Source organism: Leucoraja erinacea, chromosome 24 (genome assembly GCF_028641065.1).
Source record: "Leucoraja erinacea ecotype New England chromosome 24, Leri_hhj_1, whole genome shotgun sequence".
Classification (NCBI taxonomy): Eukaryota; Metazoa; Chordata; class Chondrichthyes; order Rajiformes; family Rajidae; genus Leucoraja; species Leucoraja erinaceus.
In genome coordinates this window covers 9112692-9136601 of record NC_073400.1, presented here as the reverse complement: position 1 = coordinate 9136601, position 23910 = coordinate 9112692, and the positions used below count along the sequence as shown (strand labels likewise).

At 41.8% G+C, this 23910-nt stretch overlaps 1 protein-coding gene across 5 annotated transcripts in view; it reads right to left on the bottom strand.

Moving 5' to 3' along the window:
- The window catches only part of LOC129708626 (zinc finger protein 76-like), a 44050-nt gene that overhangs the window by 2960 nt on the left and 17180 nt on the right, over positions 1 to 23910 (bottom strand). For 3 of the 5 annotated variants that reach the window (XM_055654497.1, XM_055654496.1, XM_055654498.1), the window contains 10 exons: positions 22848 to 23047; positions 21350 to 21424; positions 20195 to 20314; positions 13488 to 13563; positions 12512 to 12637; positions 10849 to 11028; positions 8733 to 8969; positions 7420 to 7568; positions 6309 to 6473; positions 5089 to 5223 (listed from right to left, as the gene is read on the bottom strand). In XM_055654497.1, coding sequence (XP_055510472.1) covers positions 5089 to 5223; positions 6309 to 6473; positions 7420 to 7568; positions 8733 to 8969; positions 10849 to 11028; positions 12512 to 12637; positions 13488 to 13563; positions 20195 to 20314; positions 21350 to 21424; positions 22848 to 23047 — 1463 coding nt within the window. Of the gene's footprint in view, positions 1 to 5084; positions 5224 to 6308; positions 6474 to 7419; positions 7569 to 8732; positions 8970 to 10848; positions 11029 to 12511; positions 12638 to 13487; positions 13564 to 20194; positions 20315 to 21349; positions 21425 to 22847; positions 23048 to 23910 lie in introns of all 5 variants that reach the window. The other 2 variants (XM_055654500.1, XM_055654499.1) reach the window with 2 other exon arrangements.

The window sequence follows — 23910 nt, the reverse complement described above, 5'->3', positions numbered from 1 at the left end:
TTGAATCCTTTTAATTACTTACATTTACTTGAGTATTTTTCTGAATGTTGGAAGCCTCCAACAGTGACACTCACCGCGGTATGGGACCCAGAGAGACACACCGTGATTACACTTCCCACTGAACCCATCCACCTTGCAGTGCTAGTCTTGGACTGATTTGGATATCATTCATCAAGAAGCATGTGAAAAAGCAGATGACACAATACTTACCTACCTTAGAGAACTGATGAGTGCTCTGCTTTACAGAGACATGGCTCACCCCTGCCTCAACCGATTGACCGATGCCTCCCGGCAGGCCGCGGAGAAGCCGAGGTTGGAGCCTCGCGGGTCGGAGCCCACCGCCGGCCCTTGGGCTGACGGAGCCCGCGGTTGGGGCCTGGGTTGGCGTTGCGGAGGCATCCAGAGAGGACCTAGCGGCGATATTGGAGAGGTCGGTGCAGCGGTCGATGATGGTGCTGACCGATGGACGAGGATGGACCACGTGGAAGTGAAGACGGCGCTGCTGGGGGAAGGAATAACGGAGGACCCGGCCTAGGGGGACTGCCGTGAGGGAGGGGGAAGAGGGAGGTGAACAATGGGGGACCTGGTGCGGAGGACGGGGGATAGAACAAAGGGGGACCTGCCGCGGGGGTACTTTGTAAGTGCCCTCTATGTGGTGACTATACACATACCTTGGGTATGCAAGCAAATAATTGCACTGCGACTTGTCACATGTGACAATAAAGTAGTCATTCATTCATTCAACTGACACAGCCATTCAACATGAGGGCTTCTTGCCACATTGGGTGGACTGCATGCCATCCTCAGGCAGGATTAAAGGTAGAGGGGTCCGCTTTCTAATTAACTTGGTACAGTGCTCAGACACAGTGGTCCTGGTGAGCTCGTACTCCCCAGAACTGGAATGCTTTGCCGGGAAGTGTCATCCCTGCTATCTGTCATTGGAATTCACTTTGGCTATCCCGACAGCAGAATGCATCACCCCAGATCAATACTATGTTTGCACTCGAGAAACAACACAGTCACCTTCAAACAAAGTACCTCAACGCCTTGTTCATAATCGCCAAGGACTTCAAGCAGGCCAACATCAAGAGCATGGTGCAGTGGAAATGGTTCTTATTACCAATGATTTGTCATGGACAAACCACATTGATGTGACAGCCAAAAGGTACATCAACGCCTTTACTTCCTTGGGAGACAAAGTAAGGATAACTCTTACAAACTTCTACAGATGCATCTTAGAAAGCATCATGTGATTGGGTTGCATCACAGCATGGTTTGCTTTCAGCTCTGCCCAAAACTACGAGAAATTGCAGGAAGTTTAGATGTAGCCCAGTCCATCACACAGACCAGACTTCCCACCATTGACTCCATCTATATGTCACATTGCCTTGGGAAAAGTAACACTGGTCATTCCTCCTTCTCTTTGATCCCCGGCAGAAGGTACAAAACTTGAAAGCATGCACCTCCTGACTCAGGAACAGATTTTCCCTCTCAGTTATTAAGCTTTTGAACAGTTCTTCCATAAGCTGAGGTACTGTCCAATTCAGCCCTGTCCCATTGTGGACATTGGACTTTGTCTTTGGCACTGATGCGCCTCAGTGCTAAGAACTAGATTCTGCAATCAGTATCTTCGCCTTAGTTCTATTTATTGTACGTGAATTTGACTTGATTGTACACATGTATGGTATATCTATTTTGTTTGGATAGCATGCAAAACAAAGTTTTAGATTGTTCCTCAGTATACATGACAATAATAAACCAAAGCTTACTCTTCTGCACAGTATTGTCTCAAGGAAAATATACCCCAAAACAATTACTACTTCAGGCAATGTAGATTCACCCAACGGGTTTGACTTTGTCTAAATTCTTCCTATATATCAAAAGAAGTTTATTCATTGGGGAACATGTAAATCTTTTGAAATTAAGTTAAAAATGCAGATGTAATATAGTTCAATAGGAATATTGAAGACTCTCTCAGAACTTTGGCGCTATTGAGAAAGAGCAGCATCAAATTGTAGAAGGGGAGTGCAACACAGATAAATGTTATATTGCACATTTAGTACATGTAGCTTTGGGGTAATAAGAAATTATTTGTCGTCAGAAAAACTTTAACAAAGTTCCTTTATGTTACCTTTCTTGTCAGCCTTTGTGATAAAAGGGCAGTGACCCAGTACATACTTTGCAAGATAATGTAATGTTTTTCACATTCCAAGATGAATTCCAAGATGATTATGGAACTCATGTGTTACATCTTTTCATCAATAGTTACGGAGTTGTAATTATCAGCTACCTTCTTTTCAAAATTGAGGTCATGATATTATCTTTTTCCACATTTGGCCAGTGTAAACCCAACTCATTGTTCTCCATAGCAAATAACAAAGAAATGTAACAAATCTGAAAAAACAGCTGGAATAAAAAAAGCAGCAAGAGATGCAAAAGCAACAGAGGAATAGAATGACAACACCGCAAGTGAAACTCAAGGAAAAAGCACATGGACATAAATGCAGAGGGGAAAAGTAAAAAGAAATCAAATGTGCCAAACAAATTCAGTATCGCATAGAACGTAATCCTTCTGTACAAACATATCTGTTCTATTTCTGTCAATTCTTTTCATTTATTCATAGCCCTGGAACAAAATATATTATATAGAGAAACAAGAAACTCAGATGCTGGAATCTTGATCAAAATACAAAGTGCTGGAGGAACTCAGCAGGTCAGGCAGCCTCTGTGACGGAAATGGACGAGTGACTCTGGATTGTTAAAACAATGTTTTGGCTTGGAATATGGCTCCACTATCATTTCAAGTGGAACTTACTTCTTTTGAGCTTTATTAACAAATCGCAATATTCCCGAGCATGTATATATTCTAAATATAATTAAATTCTGACGCAGGATTCCATGCATGTAAGAGTCAGATTTGGAATGGAGAGTATAATGTAGTAGATATTACAACAAGTAATTAATATTGGTCAGTAGACACGAAAAGCTGGAGTAACTCAGCGAGTCAGGCAGCATCTCTGGAGAAAAGGAATAGGTGACGTTTCGGGTCGAGACTCTTTTTCAGAATGCGAGTCAGGGAAAAGGGAAATGAGGGATATACAGTGTCCTCCATAATGTTTGGGACAAAGACCTATCATTTATTTATTTGCCCCTATCCTGCACAATTTGAGATTTTTAATTGAAGAAGTCACATGTGGTTAAGTGCATATTGTCAGATTTTTATCAAAGGCCATTTTTATACATTTTGGTTTCACCATGTAGAAATTACAGCTGTGTTTAAACATATTTCCCCCCATTTCAGGGCACCATAATGTTTGGGACACATGGCTTCACATGCGTTTGTAATTGCTCAGGTGTGTTTAATTGCCTCCTTAATGCAGGTATAAGAGAGCTCTCAGCACCTAGTCTTTCCTTCAGCCTTTCCATCACCGTTGGAAACTTTTATTGCTTTTTATCAACATGAGGACCAAAGTTGTGACAATGAAAGTCAAAGAAGCCATTCTGAGACTGAGAAACAACAATAAAACTGAAAGAGACATCAGGCAAACCTTAGGTTTACCAAAATCAACTATTTGGAACATCATGAAGAAGAAAGCAAGCACTGGTGAGCTTACTAATCGCAAAAGGACGGGCAGGCCAAGGAAGACCTCCATAGCTGATGACAGAAGAATTCTCTCTTTTATAAAGAAAAATACCCAAACACCTGTCCGACAGATCAGAAACACTCTTCAGGAGTCAGGTGTGGATTTGTCAATGACCACTGTCCGCAGAAGACTTCATGAACAGAAATACAGTGGCTACACTGCAAGATGCAAACCACTGGTAAGCTGCAAAAATAAGATGGCCAGGTTACAGTTTGCCAAGAAGTACTTAAAAGAGCAATCAGTTCTGGAAAAAGGTCTTGTGGACAGATGAGACGAAGATTAACTTATATCAGTGGCCAAGATCAAAGTACGGAGGAGAGGAAGGAATCCCAAAGCATACCACCTCATCTGTGAAACACGGTGGTGGGGGTGTTATGGCATGGGCATGTATGGCTGCTGAAGGAACTGGCTCACTTATCTTCATTGATGATACAACTGCTGATGGTAGTTGCATAATGAATTCTGAAGTGTATAGACACATCCTATTTGCTCAAGTTCAAACAAATGCCTCAAAACACATTGGCTGGTGGTTCATTCTACAGCAAGACAATGATCCCAAATAATGCTAAAGCAACAAAGGAGTTTTTCAAAGCTAAAAAATGGTCAGTTCTCGAGTGACCAAGTCAATTACCCGATCTGAACCCAATTGAGCATGCCTTTTATATACTGAAGAGAAAACTGAAGGAGACTAGCCCCCAAAACAATCATAAGCTAAAGATGGCTGCAATACAGGCCTGTCAGAGCATCACCAGAGAAGACACCCAGCAACTGGTGATGCCCATGAATCGCAGACTTCAAGCAGTCATTGCATGCAAAAGATATGCAACAAAGCACTAAACATGACTACTTTCATTTATCGCGCACAAACCCCCACACTGCAGCAGAGCCACTGTTGTGCCGCTGCCGGTCGGAACGCCTGTTGAATGTTTAGTAGAGTGTTAAATTTGTTCATGATACGTGTATTTTTTTTATTTCTATTTATTTTTCATGCACACTGAATGGACACTGGTTGAGCAACGTTTTTTTGTTTCCTCTGGGTATGCGAATACTCAGGAAATGACAATAAAGATATACAATACAATACATGGCAATGATGTGTCCCAAACATTATGGTGCCCTAAAATGGGGAGACTGTGTATAAGCACTGCTGTAATTTCTACACGGGGAAACTAAAATGTACATAATTGGCGTTTATTAAAATCTGACAATGTGCACTTTAACCATATATGATTACAAATCTCAAATTATGGAGTACAAATAAATAAACAATGGGTCTTTGTCCCAAAATAAAGCAAACCTAGGGAGATAGCATGGCGGTACTAAAATTGTGGCCTCAGTGAATAGGATAAAATAATCTTCTAACGTTTGTTCCTATTTTCTTTACATTGTATTGCAATCTTTGATAGAGAAACATTATCAAGCTTGAAGCTTCAAACTTACCCACCTGCACTGCTATCTGGGTGCCATTGGCAGTAGCTACTAATGCCACCTGCTGATGGTGCTGTACCACCTCTGCTGCGTGAAGAGCTGCCAAAGCCGAGTCCCCAGTCACCATTCCGTCCGATGTCACTATTGCAACCTGGCAAAGTAAGGTTTACAAATAAAAATATGTGCATGCTGTCCAATATACAAACTTGATCAAATCCTTTGTTTCATTCCATCTCGTAGAAAATGATTGTATATTTTCTCAACCCAGAATCTTAAAACCAATTATAAATAAACCATAACCAATTTTTCACACCAATACATTTTTTCTCTAATTTAAATTAATGTAATATATTCAAAATAAGTAACTCAATTGTACTTTAGAAGATCCCAAAGTTCTTGGCAACATATTATTTTGATTCTGAAAAGTCAACTCTTACTAAGATTGATCTTTTTGCCATAAAATTTAATGGTAATACTGTGCTTTTCCTTCATGTTGCTTCATTAAAATGTTAATTCAAAAAGATTTTTTAGGAATTAAATTGATGACTAAGAGAAAGTTTCTATATATTCCAAATCAGGAAATATTTTTATTCCAAAATTGGAAAGACTCATAGAGGGATGGAGAGAATATGTCAAAACTTGGATCTTATCACCCAGACATGGCTGCCACAGGAGTGAATAAACATGAGGATGACCAAGAGGTCACAACTAGAGGAGCAGTGATATTTCCAAGAATTGTACAGCCTGTGGTGATTAGAGACACCATGGGTATCTGACAATGGAAGAAATTTAAAACAAGGGCAAAAATAGTTCTTATGATAGGTTATTAACTTGAAATGTTAACTACATTTCTCTCGCCACACATGCTAGCTGATCTGCTGTGTATCTCCAGTGTTTTGTTTTTATGAAGAATGTTAAAATCACATTGTTATTTAACAGGAAGCACATGTGATCATAGGAAGGTGCAAGTTTCGACACGGGCAACAGAGTTTTTGATGATTTCAATTTTACAGAGAATTGAAAGAAAAATCACAGCCAGGAGAACATTAGAATTGACAAGTCTGGAAGAAGGAAAGGTGGATGAATATTTCAGCAGCAAACAAGCCAAAGCAGTCAAGCAGTTACAGGGCTAGTAATAGGTAATCTTAGTAACTGTGCATTTAATTACAAAATGTATATAAATTGAAAATTTTTGATTATCTGTATTTTCAATGGATGATGTAAGCCATGACATACCTGCTGTGCTTCAGTACCATCTGCCGTCACCATGGTAACTGTATGAGCACCTGGTGATCCTGTGAGGTCACCTTCATGTGTGGGTACAGCAATTGTGGTACCATCCTGAGTTACCATGGTGATAGCTGTTCCCAGAGCCTGCAACTCTTCATGCGATAGACTAACCTGCAATTAATAATGTTATTCTTTTAGGAAAAGCTGGGATTGGCGACTGCAAAATAATAAAAATCCAAACTTAAGTATTCAGTTTTCAGGGTGTTGACACCAACAAAAATGTACTTTTCAATTCAGTTGTTTTTAAAAAATTTGTTATTGTGACTTTTACAACTTAATCTACGATAGGGTTTTGCTTGTAGTTTTGAACATTTTTAAAAGACAGAAACACCACATTTCTAGATTTTTCAAGTTAACAAAAATCCCCATTAAAAATGTTCTATTGTTTCACCCTGAATGACTCAGTGGGTATGACCATCACTGTGCATAGTGCAAATCTCAGAGACAAACGCTGTCTGTGCTGAGAGACACAAAATGCTGGAGTAACTCAGCGGGACAGGCAGCATCTCTGGATAGAAGGAATGTGACTTTTCGGGACGAGATCCTTCTTCAGACTTTTCGGGTCTCGACCCGAAATGTTACCCATTCCTTCTATCCAGAGTTGCTGCCTGCCCCGCTGACTTACTCAAGCATTTTGTGTCTATCTTCAGTTTAAACCAACATCTGCAGTTCCTTCCTATAACTGTCTGTGCTGAGATGTGACATCAGTTAGAGTTGCAATTAGCTTTATTTTTCTGAATTGAGAAGCAAAATTTAAAAACAATCTGTCAACTTCCTTCCTCTTGACTGAATTTTAATAAGGGGTCAAACAAAGGTTTTGCTATCATGAGGTACTCCGTTTTGGCTCTCAATTCCTCTGTGTACAATACCGTAACAATGTGCCCCGCTGGAGCTTATGGCTATTTGAGCAAGGCTTCAACATTATTAAAAATAGATGAGAGGAAGAAGTACAGCTTGTTAAAAATCTAAGGGAATTTTTATGTTCTTTTCCTTTTCACTTTTCACCCAAGATTCAAATGAGATTGAATTGACATGAAGGCTAAAAGCTTTGTCATACCTGCTGTGTTCCATCTTGTGATATAAGTGCTACCTGAGACCCCAGACCATCTTGGGTTACCATGGTAACCTGGGTGGGAATTCCACCATCACCTTCCACCCCTGAGAGGTATGCAATACGTGACCTTTTCAATGTGGGTTCAACAGCAGCTAAGAATGAAATAATCAGGATTAGAGTGATCCAATTCAAAACAAGTCACGATGAAGTACATCACACAGTCAATTTTGAACTTTGCGGCGAGTCATAGAGGCACTGAAACATAGAAAATAGGTGCAGGAGGCCAGGCCAATTGGCCCTTTGAGCCTGCACCGCCATTCATTGTGAACATGGCTGATCATCCACAATCAGTACCCGTGCCTGCCTTCTCACCATATCCCTCGACTCTGCTCACCCCAAGAGCTCGATCTAACACATACAGCACGAAAACAGGCTCTTTTGCCCGACTTGTCCATGTCAAGCTAAAGGATGTTAATTTTATACATATGCTCGGACGGTTTCATTTTTTGTTCAGAGCTTGATCTTTTCTTTTGAATTGAATCAAATTTCAGAAGATAAGTACAATATTTTACTCAGTGGGTGTGACTGACTAATGTCACTAATTCATACTAATCCTGCAGTAAACCCATTGTAATTTCCTTATATTCTCATCAATACTCCCCACATCCTACCACTCACCTAACACTAGAGGCAAATAACAGCAGCCAATTAACCCATTAACTTGAGTGGCTGCTTTGTTTGGAAGCATCTGGTGAATAATCTCATAGTTACAGAGAGTATAAGCAAATTCTATATAGTCAGCACCAGTGGACGATATCGAAACTTGATCGCTGAAGTCATGAGGTAGCAGCACCACCACCTGTGCCGCTGCTTCCTTAACACTGACAGTTCTTATTGAGAACTAATTGCAAGTCTCATAGGCATCAACAACAATCGAGGATATTTATATAGACCATAAATGCATGGATGATAACTGTCCAGTTATTTCATAAATTCTCCACACATCATTAGACTCTTCAAAGAAAGACACAAGAGACTGCAGATGCTGTAATATGGAGCAAAATCCAACTGCTGGAGGAACTCTGCAGGTCGAACAGTATCCGTTGTGGGCGATGTCCTGGGTTTTAATGTTCTACATCAGGACTGATGTAGGGTTTCAATCCAAAATGTTGACAATTTTGTTCCCCTTCACAGAAGCCAGTTGCTTCACTGAGTCCCGCGAAGTTCCTTCAGCAGTTGTCGTTTCCCTCTTCAAAGATGTCTATAAAGATAAAACCACTACCAGAGTGCGCGCGAACTGTGCCTCAGGAGCCTACCTTGCTGCTGTTGTTGCTGTTCAAACAAGGCCTGCTCACTTTCCTCCGTGGCTTCCATGTCACCGTGTGCAGTACGTTTATGCGTAGCTAACGTGGAAGTTTGCCGGTATGTCTTTCCACAATGGTTGCAGTTATACGGCTTGGAATGTGTGTGGACCACATGGTGTTTATACAGGCTAGAGTATTCTGTGAAACATTTCCCACAACCTGGTACTGTACAGACATACGGCTTCTCTCCTGTAGATAAATCAGTCAGTGTAAATTCTCCATACCCCAAGAGTCTTTACTTCCATCTTTTTGACAATTAGCACCCTTTGATTATTACAGCCTAAAATACGTCGAAATGCTCTCATCACTAAAACACTGTTTGAGAAACTGCATACAGCTCTGTAATCTTCAAAAATAAAAGTTCATTGCTAAGGACCTCCAAATGACACTGTTGATTCGTCAACCCAGTTTTCGATCCTCTCGTCATTGCTGCACTTTGGTATCAAAAAGAAAACTGTGAACCGGTGAAGATATGGATTGAACAGATGAAAAGGAACGGTTGTTTACGGTTGAATAGGGGTGGTAGCTGAACATGTAGGGAAGTCAGGAAATGTATGGGCAGAAAGGGATGGATGTAAATGCAAGGCGAGAGGTATTGGAGTGGTTGAAAGGGCCGATTGTGATCGTCATTGTAATACATATGTGGAAGGTAGAAACATAGAAAATAGGTGCAGGAGGAGGCCATTCGGCCCTCCGAGCCAGCACCGCCATTCATTGCGATCATTTGAGTTCAGTTGAGTTTTGCTATTCAATGTGGCGATTAATGTTTTTTCAAAATATCTTGAATCCTTTCAGCAGAGTCCCCAATCAGTAACCCGTACCTGCCTTCTCCCCATATCCCTTGATTCCACTAACCCCTAAAGCTCTATCTAACTCTCTCTTAAATCCATCCAGTGATTTGGCCTCCACTGCCCTCTGTGGCGGGGAATTCCACAAATAGCTGAATCACCAAATTCTCTTGAATCGTCAACATTGAGCCCAGAAGAAATAAATCACATCTTTGGTGCATGGTCTGCCATATTCGCCAGTCATGAACAAGCAATTTATGTCAGATTCGATGACACAATCAAAATGGCGAGATTAGAATACACAAAAAGCGGCAGATTCCTCACAATTTATATAATTATTTGGTTGTACGTGCAATATCATTTATGTTCGGATCATATGGTCTTGCTTTTGGTAATTAAGGCTGCTTCCGAAAATACAAGGTACTTTGACCTATAAAATGCCACATTGGCCTGATTAGATAAAAGAGCTGTGAAGTCAAATGGCAATCATATCTTTTATGTATTGAACCTCCCCCTGCATTTCAATTCAAACAAATCATTCACGCCAAATGGACGTGCAGGGGCATTGATTCAATGGAGGGAAAGAGATATGAGGGCCATGGAGGGTATCACGTAATATAGATTTTTCATAATTGTTTACTTAAATGTTATTGTGATTTTTAACGCATCAATTTTTATTAAATGTTAGTTCTAACAGGGTTTTGGCAGTTGCTGAATAAGAAATTATTCTGTCAGGTAAGCAGGAAGCAATGAAGCTTCATACATTATGTACATTTCAGCTATTTCATGAGCAGCATTTGTCCTGCCCCATCTCAATCCCCACCTCCCAATAATCACAAGATTTGTACATAAAAGGTCCCAGTAATCCCCATTTTTTTCCCTACAAGTTCTCAACATGGAATACACACAGGCTGAGCACTTAGCAGCAATCTTGTGCTGTTCACAACTGATCACAAAATCTGATCAATGAAATCATTAAAAATATTACTTTTGTAATGAATCAAAATGCACTGGGTTTTCACATGAAACAAGGACACAAAACATGCCACAAAAACTTGTTTTGTGAAATTTAATGACAACAACATATTCCCAGCAAATTTCTTTACTAGTTCTAAAACCACTTTTCAACATGTACCATTAAAACAGCAAAGGAATGTCATATAAAAATGTGTTTATGCAATTGTGTAATATCACAGTAATCTCTCAAATTTCAATTCAATGCGAATTAGCTTCATAAATTACTTGAGCTTCATTAGTTTGTGGTCCACATTGCAAATTACCTGTATGAATTCTCATGTGATTCTTGTAATTAGTAGCACTAGCAAAACCTCGACCACAGCCTGGCTCACGGCAGATATACGGCCTTTCTCCTGTATGTGTTCTGATGTGAACTTTACGTATATTGGAAGTGGTAAAAGAACGGCCACAGCCCTCAAATGGGCATTTGAAAGGCCGTTCACCTGTTAGAAAAGCAGACATAGTGTTACTTAGAAAATAAATTTAAAGCTGGACCTTTTGTATATTTCAGCCACTTCTATGATTCAATGAATAATTACACGTATCATTCACAATGAGCAAGAGAAAATAGGAACAGGAGAAGCCATCTTACAAGCTTTCCCCACCATCCAGGTTGATCTATGCTGACCTCAATTCTTCTTACGTGCCAACAACCTATAACCCTCAATTTCTGGATCTTTCAAATATCTGTCGATATCCACCTTTAATACGTCCATTGACTTTGGCCCCATCACCTAACGGGGCAGAGAATTCCTGAGATTCATTCTAAATTTCTTGGAATCTCAGTTTTAAATGATTTTGTAACTAGGTTCCCTTGTTCCTGACTCTCCCACTAGTAAAGACAGGCCAACACAAATTAATAAAGACTTGTTTTAACAAGTAATATTAAAAATCTCCGAGCCTGCATAATCATTGCTATTTGGCATGAGCCAGGTGACAGATGAGGAGGTAGAACTGTACTAAAATTAACGCTTCGAGCTACATTCAACCTGAAGATGGCCCACATTGTTTGGCAGGCATTGAAGCATAGCTGTAGTACAATGAAAGGGAGGGAGAATGGGAAAACATTTGTAAGATTCCTTTGCAAGCAGAATCCTATTCCAGACAATAATATTCCTAAATATTCAAATCTTTTGAAGTTGAATATTGGCTTTTCTGCTAGTAGTGTGTAATTTTGGTTGAAATTTAATGTTTGAAAAAATAAATAAGCTGCAATGTAAACATAAATAAATTGATTACTTTTATATGTTGTTTATTAAAGTGCTGATCCAAGGATACTATTTCTTGGCAAATCTTTCATTTGCTTTATGAGTATCCAATTATAAATGTTATGATCAAACAAAGCAATCATTCACATCTTTAGGCTTTGCATTTTAATTGACATCAGCAAAAAAAAATGTGGGTTAACACTTGGCACTTTGCCATAATTTATTGTTTGCTCCAGGAGTTCTGTAATCTATTTGCTGATTGATGTCATACTGAAGAGATGAGCTATGACGCGGTATCAAAATACTTTATTTGTTTTCAAATTATTTTTTTATTCCATTTCTTACAAAAAAGCCTCACTTAATTTTCTTTCCCATTCTCCATTCGACAATAATGATAGAAATCCAAACCTCTCACTAATTAGTTCTTTTTTACACTTCAAGCAGCACAATTTTGGTAGGCTGTTCAACTGTTGGAGACTATCATACTGCACCTAGATCTCCCCTGAGGTCTGCACTCAAAATTATTTTCATCACTTGGTCACTGGGTAGTGGGGTCAGGTTTGAGGCTACTCAGCATGGGCAGGGTAAAAACCAATTGTAACAAATGATTGATCACAATCCATTACATAAACAGTACAAATATAAAATTAAAACATTATGATCCATACACAAATCTTAATGGTTTAGGTAGGTACTGTATTGTCGGTCAATAGATTACCTGTGTGAGTTCTAATATGTTTTTGCAAGTCTCCTGACGTCTTGAATGCTTTATTACACGTGTCTTCAGGACATTTATATGGTTTTTCTCCTGTGTGTGTTCTGGTGTGACTTTTCAATCCATAACCTGAAATTCAACAAAAATGATTTAATGTTTCACATTTTACTGAATCTTTCTTGCACCTGGAGTAAATTACCAGTAAAATATACGTAATATTTCACATATGATGATCAAATGCTTGACAAACAGGTGAAATCTGGTAGAAATTCTACCACATAACAAAACTATTTAAGGAGTGATTGATAAACATTTTTAAATAAATTCCAACTGAGCACGAGTGCACTGGAAACAATTTTCAGAATTTCTGATCTGGCTCCTCTGTGTGTATGTCACACACTTTCATGGAGGCAGCTGAATAGGTGCCGTAATGCCAAGCTGTAGACAATAGTTAAAATCACATCAAGGCTCGCGTAGCAAAAAATTAAAATTCATGCAGGATTAAACCACCATACAGAAGGATGACCAAATAATACACCAAGAACATGCTGTGCGAAAAATGAAGACGTGTACTTTCTCCTGTCTATCATATTTCCTTCCAATTTTAACCCACTCTCCCAATCTCCATGGTCAGAAATGCTTCCATGCATGCTAACCATTTACCAACATCATTTTCGATTGGATATCTTCTAAGCCAAGATTATTTGTAGTCTGTTGAAATTAACTTTGTGAAAATTTATCAAAACAGAAATGTTCTTCATCTGGATAAACCAATTGTAGGTTGCATAAATTAATTATATGAAAATGTGAAACCATTTATTTTCTCTGAAGATTAAGATCCATATCCCAATCTCCTTACTTTTAACACCAACAATAACATTTACAATTTGACTAATCCATCATAATTTTTCCAGTGCATTTGTTTTTCTTTCTCTATAATTTAATCCATACTTTTTGCATGGTTAATGCTTGTCTTTACCTGTAGCAAATGCTTTTCCACAGTCTGGCTGTTCACATCGGTACGGCCGGTCTCCTGTATGTGCCCGTTCATGAACCTGCAAATTTGATAAAAGGAATTGCTCAAATCTCTCTCCTATTTATACTATTACTAAAACTCTCATCTTGACCACTTTCGGTCTGCGTTGTAATTAAAATTGCGCAAAAACGCTACCCTATATCGCTAGGATTGCTCACCACCTTACTCACCGTTCTCCTCTGCTCCAAGCCATCAAGTTTTGTTCCGATCGGTGGAAGATTACAAAAGTTATGAAGTTTTAAAAAATCGTGAGATCAGCAGATTGGTCTTCTTGCCTGTCAGTCACCATGAAGGTAACGACCCTTCCGGCACCCGCTATTAATCTTTGCTGTTAATCACCGGGCGGGGGAGGAGAATAAAGCCCTGGAGGCGGGGCTGAGTCCACAAGCCGTGCGGAGAAGAACGAGCAGCGAAGCGACCAGCGCCCGCTGTGAGTCCCCATCGCACCCCCAACCCCTTCCTCTCTGGTCCCCCTCACTGGCTCCTGCCACCGAGCTCTCTCTCCCCCTGCGCCCACACCCCCCCCCCCCACACCCCTCCTCCATCCCCCCTCCCCCATACCCCTCACAACCCCATCCCCCTGCCCATACACCCCTCACCCTCCTCACAACCCTTCTTCCCACATATACTCCCTCCACCACCACCACCCCCTCCTCCACGACACCCCCTGCCTATAACCCCCCTCTCCCCCACAACCACCCGACAAAACAAACCCCTCCCTCAAACCACCCCCTCCCACATCCTCCCTCCCCCCCCAAAACCACCCCCTCCCACCCCCCCCCCCACCCTCCCTCCTCCACCCCCCCACCCCAAACCTCTCCAGCCCAAATACACACTTCCTCTCCCACCCCATGTCGTTGCCATTAATGCTCTTATCAAGCTGTAGCAAACAAGAATGTTATTGTTCCATTCTCAGTTTGATGATTAAATAAACACTTTTGATCCTTGATGGGGAAACATAGGAACCAGGGCCCCGCTTTGTTAAAGTGAGAATGGAAAGCAGTGTCCAGTGAGCCAGATGCTAATACATCAGGAATTTTGAACAAATAGGCAGCGGATTATCTATACCATGTATACCACAGGTATAGGTGTAGAACGGGTATGTGCAGCAACCTGAAACGGCAACTCTTTTTCTCTAAAGACGTTACTTGACCTGCTTAGTTTTCTGAAGGCATCAACCTATCATTTTGTTCTATGTAACCCCATGTCAAGTAATCAGTTTCCTGGCAAAGCTGACATTTATTTATCATCCTTAGTTGCCTTGAAAAATAACAGTGGGCCTACTTCTTGAGCTGCATGAAGTAAAGGTGCTCTCATTGGAGGTACTGCAATCAATAAACGGTTTATTTTTTCCAGCAAGTGTTATTAACACAACACAAGTTGCTACATTATAATTAGGAGGGAAATTGTGCTTTTGGCTCAAGGGAGACAAATTAATCAGTTAGCACTGGCTGTTTAAGTCACAGGGTGATACAGCATGTTAAGCACTTAAGCTCACCGAGTCCACACCAACCATCAACCACCCTTTTTTTTTACACTAATCCTATCTCAATCATATAACCTTATAACAATTACAGCACGGAAACAGGCCATCTCGACCCTTCTAGTCCGTGCCGAACACATAATCTCCCCTAGTCCCATATACCTGCGCTCAGACCATAACCTTCCATTCCCTTCCCGTCCATATAACTATCCAATTTATTTTTAAATGATAAAAACGAACCTGCCTCCACCACCTTCACTGGAAGCTCATTCCACACAGCCACCACTCTCTGAGTAAAGAAGCTCCCCCTCATGTTATCCCTAAACTTCAGTCCTTTAATTCACAAGTCATGTCCCCTTGTTTGAATCTTCCCTACTCTCAGTGGGAAAAGCTTTTCCACGTCAACTCTGTCTATCCCTCTCATCATTTTAAAATCCTCTATCAAGTACCCCCTTAACCTTCTGCGCTCCAAAGAATAAAGCCCTAACTTGTTCAACCTTTCTCTGTAACTTAGTTGCTGAAACCCAGGCAACATTTTAGTAAATCTCCTCTGTACTCTCTCTATTTTGTTGACATCGTTCCTATAATTAGGCGACCAAAATTGATCGTGGGATTGGCCTTGTATAGGTCCCCAAACCTTGAGGGGCCGAACTACATGGGGGTGGTCTCTATACAGTCCAATAACAGATATCGATGATCACAGTACATGATAGACATTTCCCTAACCCAATAATACAGTAACTAATACATTGTATTCAAACAGAGCTTCTGGAAGCAAACAAGAATGATGCATTTAGGGTTTGTTTGCAAAACTGCTATACATTTCATCAATTTAGGAGAAACAAGGAGAACACCTGGACCCCTTACCATCCTGCATACCAGTCTGAGCGCCATCCAAAGCCTGTACATTTCTCAGCTGACAAGGGTTAAGCAATTCTGACAAGTGCAGGGATCCTCCATTTTATGGTGTCTTTAATATGGCCAGTATTAGCAGACTCTGCCTGGTCCATCAGGAGTAATGACCTCCCCAACATCAAAGGGATTTACAGGAAGCACTGCCTCAAGAAATGTCCCATGGCGGGACGTCGGGACGCGAGGGAAACTTTGGGGGCTTGGTTTCCGGGATCAAATACTCTGGCCAGCTGATGGGAGTAGACGGACGAAGGGAAGGTGGGTACTTTTCCACTCTGCTCCAATTTCTCTTTCTGTGTTTCTCAACTTGAATGTCTACCATAAAACAACAAACCATAAAAGCTGGTCATGTTTCATCAATTAACTTATTTCCAATTATTTCAATCTATATTCACCATTATTTTAAATGTCCAATTCCTAGCACTAGTAACAATTTTCCAAATTAACTTTACTGACAAGAAATCTAAAAGAGCATCAAGAAAAGATGAAAAGAAAATCAAAAGCTGATTTTCACAACTTCCCTTTTTCAGGATACGAGGACACAAAGAGTTAATTTTACAGCTTGTTCGTAATCCCCCACGGCTTGCAGTATTTTTAACCGAAGATCTTTGTTTTTAACTACAGTGGAAATTCTTGTTTCTGCCATTGGGGGGTGTCTGTGTTCAATTTTATAATTTGTTTATTTTAACTTTACTAACGTTTACAATGTGATCCACAAATGCAATAAACAAAATAATCATCACAAATATTAACTTCCTCTTTCATTCCAAACCGGTTTTTACATACAAATCACATTCGTTCCATTCTTACTTCAAATAGATTATTCAATTTCTTTGTCTTTCCCTTCTGTAAAGAGATTTACCCTTGATGGCCATCAACTCCTCCCATGTATAAGTGTTTGGCCCAAGGAATTGATCCAACTGTTCTTGTCAGGCCTAAAGGATCTTCAAGGAGGCTTTTTCATCTCCTTCCTGAAGTTCCTCACTTCGGTACTGGTTAAGGGGACATTAACAAACCCTCTTCCCCCTTGGGGTCCTCTCCTAGGTACCTCCCTCGGGGGTCTAATTTTTCCCGATCTTCTTTCTCTTCTGACCTTTTGACTCCCCGTCCTGGTGGCCCGGTGATCTTCGTCCACCCCGGCCCCTGTCTTCTCTCTTCCCTGGGTATTTTGGCCCCCTGCGGTTCTGCATTGGGCAGATGGCCGGGTGATCTTCGTCCACCCCGGCCCTGGTCTTCTCTCTTCCCTGGGTAGACCCACGCACTACATTGGTGACCCCGACGCGAGTCCTGTGGCGGCTCCCAAGGGTCGTGCCATCATACCTGCCTTTAAACCCTCTGGCTAAGGGTCGCCTCCGGACTGAACCACTCCCGTGCCGAGGGGTTCCACAGGTATGATGGCACGATCCTTGGGAGCCGCCACAAGATAGCACTTCCTGTAGATACCTTCAATGGTGAAGAGGTTAATACTACCATCTGAAGTAGGGTCTTGACTACAACATCACCCATTCCTTCTCTCCAGAGATGCTGCCTGACCCGCTGAGTTACTCCAGCATTTTGTATCTATCTTAGGTTAATACTAGTGATGGACCAGGCAATGTCTGTCACTTTCTGCAGTTTACTTTGTCTTCGAGCATTCAAATTCCCAAACCAGGCAGAAATACAATCAGTCAGTATGCTTTATACCGTATACCTAAAGAAGTTTGATGGATTATTTGGTGACATGCTGAAACTGCACAAAATTCTGAAGTAATAAAGTGTTAGGGAGCTGTCACTTTGATTACATCAATGTGCTGAGCCCAGGACATATAATCAGAGAGGTATATGTCCAAGAACTTGAAGCAGTTGACTCTCTCCACTGCTATCTCCCCCATGTATGACTTTCCCTTCCTGAAGTCAACAACATCTCTTTGGTCCTGCGAACATTCAGAAGATGTTTGTAGTTCTTCAACTACTCAACCAGATGATTGATCTCCCTCCTATACTACGGCATGTCAGTACCCATTATGTGTCCAATGACGGTGGTATCATCAGTAAATGTAATGGTGGGGTTGGACCTGTGTCTGGCTACACATTCATGGGTGTAGAGAGAGTAGAGCAGGGGACCAAGCACGAAGTCAACATTTGGTGGTTAAATTCAGTGTAAAGAAGGGTCCCAACCTGAAACATCACCTATCCATGTTTTCCACAGATGCTGCCTGACCCACTGACAGTATTTTGTCTATTTTTAGTAAATCAGCATCTGCAGTTCCTTATGTCTACAGATTTGATTCACTTATGGCACTGAAGCTTTAGGCTACCGAGCTAATTTTAATTACACTGGTAAAACAAAAAGCAAATGAAAAGTTGAAAAAAAAATCTTACTATTTGTTTATTCAAGACATACATGCCTTTATTTTCAACCAAGCGTTAAAACTGGTCTGAGATAGGGAGATGTTATCTATATTACTAAAAGTCTGTTCTTGACCGGTTTTGGCGATCTGTGCTGCGATTTCCAAGAGAACGCCGCCACCTACGGCCGTCATTTTTGGCCACCTCGCTCAGAGTACCCCTCCGCCGCATGCTTGCTGAGGAATTTTGCAGTCGATGAAAAATGACAGAGATATTAATGATTTTACAAAATTCCCCATTCTCTCTGCTGCCCCCGCTGGCGGAAGGCAGAGGGTCACGATTCTCTGAGCTGTGAATAACACTGAACACATGTCCACACAACTGTAAGTACCCTTAATGTGGTTTGAAAATGAAAATATGGTTAAAGTAAAAAAGCACTGCCTGCAAATGGTTGTTTGGGGGGGTTTGGGTTGAAATAAAAGGCACTCTCTCTCCCATTACTCTCCTCTCCCCCCCCCCCTCTACTCTCTCCCCCCCCCCCCCTCTACTCTCTCCCCCCCTCCCCTCCACCTCCCCTCTCTCCTCTCCTCCCCTCCCCCCTCACCCCCCCCCTCACCTCACCCCCCCCCCTCTCTCACACCCCCTCCTCAGCCCACCCCCCCCCCCCCCCCTTTCCTCCCCCCCTCCTCTCCCCCCCCCATCCCCTCCCCCACCGTCCCTCCCCTAAACTCCCCCTCCCCTCCCCCTACCCCCCCCCTCCCTGCTCTCCCCCTCGCCTCTCCCCCCACCTCACTCTCACCCTCTCTCTCTCCTCCCCTCCACCACCTTTCCCCTCTCACCCACCCTCCCTCTTCTCCTCCTCGCCACCTCCTCTCCCTCTTGCCCCTCTCTCTGTGTCTCTGCCTCTTTTCTCTCTGCCCTCACTCTCTACTACCCCTCCTCCCCCCCTCTCTAGATGTGACTGCAAGTTGGGGGCTATGCGTCATTAGATAGGGTAGTTATGGGGTGAAAGGAGCAAATTAATAATATCAATATAATATCAAGGGGGGTAATTAGCTTGAGTGGGGGGAGGGGATAGTTAGTGTGTGTGACGCTGCATGCCGCCACCCCCCCACTTGGTCTAGTATAGATATTTAAATTTTGTTTCTGGATTGTTAGATTTATGCCTCGCCATGGGTTGCTGTGGAATGGTGGATTTTTAACCAACCCTTGCAAGCCTTAAGGGCGTGTCCCACTTGGCCGTCATTTGCGTGACAGGCCGATAGTGACTGACGCGCGACGGTCGCGTGTGTCATCTTGCGTCCGCACAGCCGTCTGGAGCGCGTGACGTCATTTGAAGATAGACACAAAATGCAGGAGTAACTCAGCGGGACTGGCAGCATCTCTGGAGCGAAGGAATGGGTGATGTTTCGGGTCGAGACTCTTCTTTAGTCTGAAGAAGAGTCTCGACCCAAAACGTCACCCATTGCTTCTCTCCAGATATGCTGCTGGTCCCGCTGAGTTACTCCTGCATTTTGTGTCAATCTCCAATCATCTTGACCCCGCGCTGGGAGTAGGGGCAGATCCGGATCCGCAACGGCCGTGGGCCCCAGGCTGAGTTCGGCGATCGTTTGCCTGCTTCTGCTGCTGTTGTAGGTGAGACGTTGAGCCGTGCCAGGGTCTTGGGCCTGTCCCACTTTGGCCGTCAGTTACGTGACAGGCCAGTGGCGCGCGAAGATTTAGTGCAGGACAAAGTCCACACTCCTCCACGCCACTCCATGCACCGTCACGCGCTACCCACACGCTAGCAGGTTGCGTAAATGGCGCGCGAATGTCGGCCAAGTGGGACAGGCACTTTACTCTTCCTCCCTCCACCCCTCTCCCTGCCTTCTTGTTATCAAAGCATTTTTGCAACATTCAGCATCAGTTTTAACACCCGTGTCTTTACCTTTAAATGATGTGCAGTTGTGTAAAGACGCCCACAGCCGTCAAACGCACAACGGAATGCCTTCTCCCCCATTTGTTGGACTTTAGCACCGACACGAACTTCACCATCAATCACCAACTGCTTAAGAATAAGGGAAAAATAATATTTTTTTAGTTGATTAAAGCAATTTGTAAGATTTAGCATCCATGCATATCTGGACTTTCGCGTGAGATTAAGTTGATATATCATAAATTATTAAAATTAAAAATGTTTTCTGGATTTCTCACTGCAAAAAATCACAAATATCTAAAGTTCTTAGCATGTAACTGATTTCTGCAGATTACTTGAAGGAAGCAGCAAAACAAGGGTAGAGCAGCAATTGTGTAACATCTATTTTTAATTGTGCTTATATGTACAGTGGACATTGATGTTACATTTCCCCCACAATAAGGGCGAGTACTAAAGGTCTGGACGGAATTGTCTCATATATCAGCCAGAAATTGTTTTGATATTTGATTTTGAGACCAAGCATAGGATTGGCGATCGCTTTGCCCAGCACCTTTGCACAGTTCCCACTAACCAACCTGATCTCCCGGTGGCTCAGCACTTCAACTACCCCTCCCATTCCAAATCCGACCTTTCTGTCCTGGGCCTCCTCCATGGCCAGAGTGAGTCCCACCGTAAATTGGAGGAACAGCACCTCCTATTTCGCTTGGGTAGTTTACACCCCAACGGTAGGAACATTGACCTCCAATCATAGGTAATCCTTGCTTTCTCCCTCTTTCCCCTCCCCTTCCAAGCTCTCCCACAGCCCACTGTCTCTGCCTTTCTTCTTTCCGCCCCCACATCCGTTTGAAAAAGGGACTCGACCCGAAACGCCACCTTTTCCTTCGCTGCATAGATGCTGCCTCACCCGCTGAGTTTCTCCTGCATTTTTATCTACCTTCGATTTTTCCAGCATCTGCAGTTCCTTCTTAAACTCAACATCCATCAAATCAGTTAAGCAAAAAATATTCAATTACCATTGATCCTGATCTAATACCCACTGCAAAATGCCACTTTTGTCATAGTTAAGTCAAAAATATGTTTTATTCATATTACATGAAATCATCCATCCATCCCAAGAAGTCTCCGACTGATTCTGCATTGATACACATTTAAGAGAAAAAGTGATACCTGCATAGGTTTGTCCTTGTTCACATCAGAGGGCAATCCAGTGGTACTACTGACTCCTTCATCTTCCTCAGATACCTGTATTTATAAAAAATATATACAAGTACTGCCACTATGACAAAAGGTCTTAAATAAATAACAGGTTCAAATAGGTTTATTTCAAACTGCACCCATTTAACAACCATTTTGTTGCTCTTATCAATGCTGTTCGTAGCTTAGTTATTGTGAATAATGAAAAAGCCCCCGGACTTGCTAATAGCCTCAAAGAAAAATATCCATAAAGGTCTGATGATCATTGTGCATCGACTTTGCCATCTTCTTGCTCAGCAATAGCTTGTAAAGCATCACTCAATTTGGTTTGCAGCCAATCGTTCAAAGTTCAAAGTAAACTTTATTGTCAATTCAAATAAATTGGATTGAAATTGCGTTTCCCCATACTCCAAATGTGCAAGTAATATTTATAACACAGACAGACAATATACCAATTAGATAGACAATATACATTATTTAAAATATACACAGTGTGCCAGACTATAGTAAATTTTTTAGGTATGTTATTAAGGTGCAATAATAAAGGTGCAATATAGAAAAGTGCAAATAGCATACTGCAGACATTGAGTTAAAGTTAAATGTTCATGGAATTTTCTTGAGTGTGTTGAGTAGTCTGATGGCCTGAGGGAAGAAGCTGTTTTTGAATCTGGTGGTTTTGCTCCGCATGCTGCGGTAGCGCTTGCCAGATGGTAGGAGAGTGAACAGTTTGTGTGCTGGGTGGGTGGTGTCTTTGATGATATTGGTTGCTCTCTTGCGACAGCGAGATGGGTACGAGTCCTGGATTGCAGGTTGGGGTGATCTTCTCCGCTGTCCTCACCACTCTCTGTAGTGCTTTCTGGCAGCAGCAGAGCAACTGCCATACCAGACTGAGAGACTGCTGGTAAGAATGCTCTCAATGGCACCCCTGTAAAATGTGGTGAGGGCAGAAGGGGGGAGGTCGGCTCTCCTCATCCGTCGAAGGATGTGGAGGCGTTGCTGTGCTTTCTTGACTAGGGAGATGGTATTGGTGGACCATGTCTGATCATCTGTGATGTGCACTCCCAGGAACTTGGTGCTTTTCAGTTCGTAGAAACAAACCAGGAAATAGGAATACAACATTTGTAAACATTGTAAATATTTTACAGAACTTGGAACATGCACTTGTTGAAATATCATAAGCAAATACTAAGATATTAAAATTATATTCAAAAATATTTATCCAAAAGAATTAGAATCTTAGAGCCAGATAATTCATTGAAACTGCAGCAGTTTGGGCCTATAGAGTTTACCTCATCATATGGAACATAGTGGGTTTGCCACTCTCAGGACTTTCTTCGCAGTGTTGCTTGATGCAAAATTAAGACTCAGAACTGGTTTGCATATCTGAAGACTGATCAATTAATATTGAAGGAGCAAGCCTCCAATTGAAGAAGCCAAAGACAGCTGCAGATCACAGAGGAGGGCGGCATACCTTGTTGGCATAATGTTCGAGTGCACTGATGGTCTCCTGATCAACAGCGTCATCAGCTGTCGCATGCAGAGCTTCTAAACCCGCTTCAGTCTGCACGGCCAAGATAGTGTTGGGGCCATGCATGGATACTGGGTGGTGAATAAAAGCTGTTGTGCCATCCTCTAGTTGTACGGCTTGTACTGCATCTGGGTCAAATTCATCTGTATGAAGAGGAATATTTGACAACTGTCAAGTTAAAACAATTGCCAGGTTTGTGCAACTATTTTTGTACAACAACGCTTTAAACATTCACACCTCAGAAACGTTCAAGTAATTTTCAACCAATCAATGATGGTTTATTTAAATCTCAAAGCACTGGTAAAAATATGATATAATAACCATGATCCGAAAATGTAGACATTTTCTCAGCCTCCGTACCAACAGTTCAGGATCAACATATCATGTAAAATATGATGTTACCCTAAATGATCTCAGGTGCATTTCACTAGTCTCACCAATCACTTGAACAGCATCTTATTTCTTGAATTCTATTCTACCATGGGTAGCTTTCTTTCAGCAATTATACACACAGTCTTTGCAATCTATTGCCCCAGATTTTGAAAAAATCCTAAAGCTTTTTATATTCCTTCATATGTTTGCTCTATTCTAAACATACTCTTTCCTGCTCAATATCTATTGAATATCGAAAGTATTACTGTCCATGAAGCGGCTAAAGTAGTATTTAGTGATGACACGTGATGATGTGCAACTCTCAATTCCTGCTGTCATATACGATGGACCAGCAGAATTCAATAGCAACCACGGTGATTCTGTTTAAAAAGGAAACAAATGGGGGATCTGCTCTGCAGCTTAAATAGTGTTACACCCATCTGTGGCCAGCACCAGTAAGGAACAGAAAACTGGGACAGTCCCCTGTTGTAAGTGTAATGTATGGATGTGTAAATAAGTCACACACACACTTTCCTTCAAGAAGGAACATCTTAATTTTAAACATTAACATTTTGAGTTCACCGTTTTGGAGGTGAGAACTTGCTTCTGCCACATCAGCTGACATCACACTTGG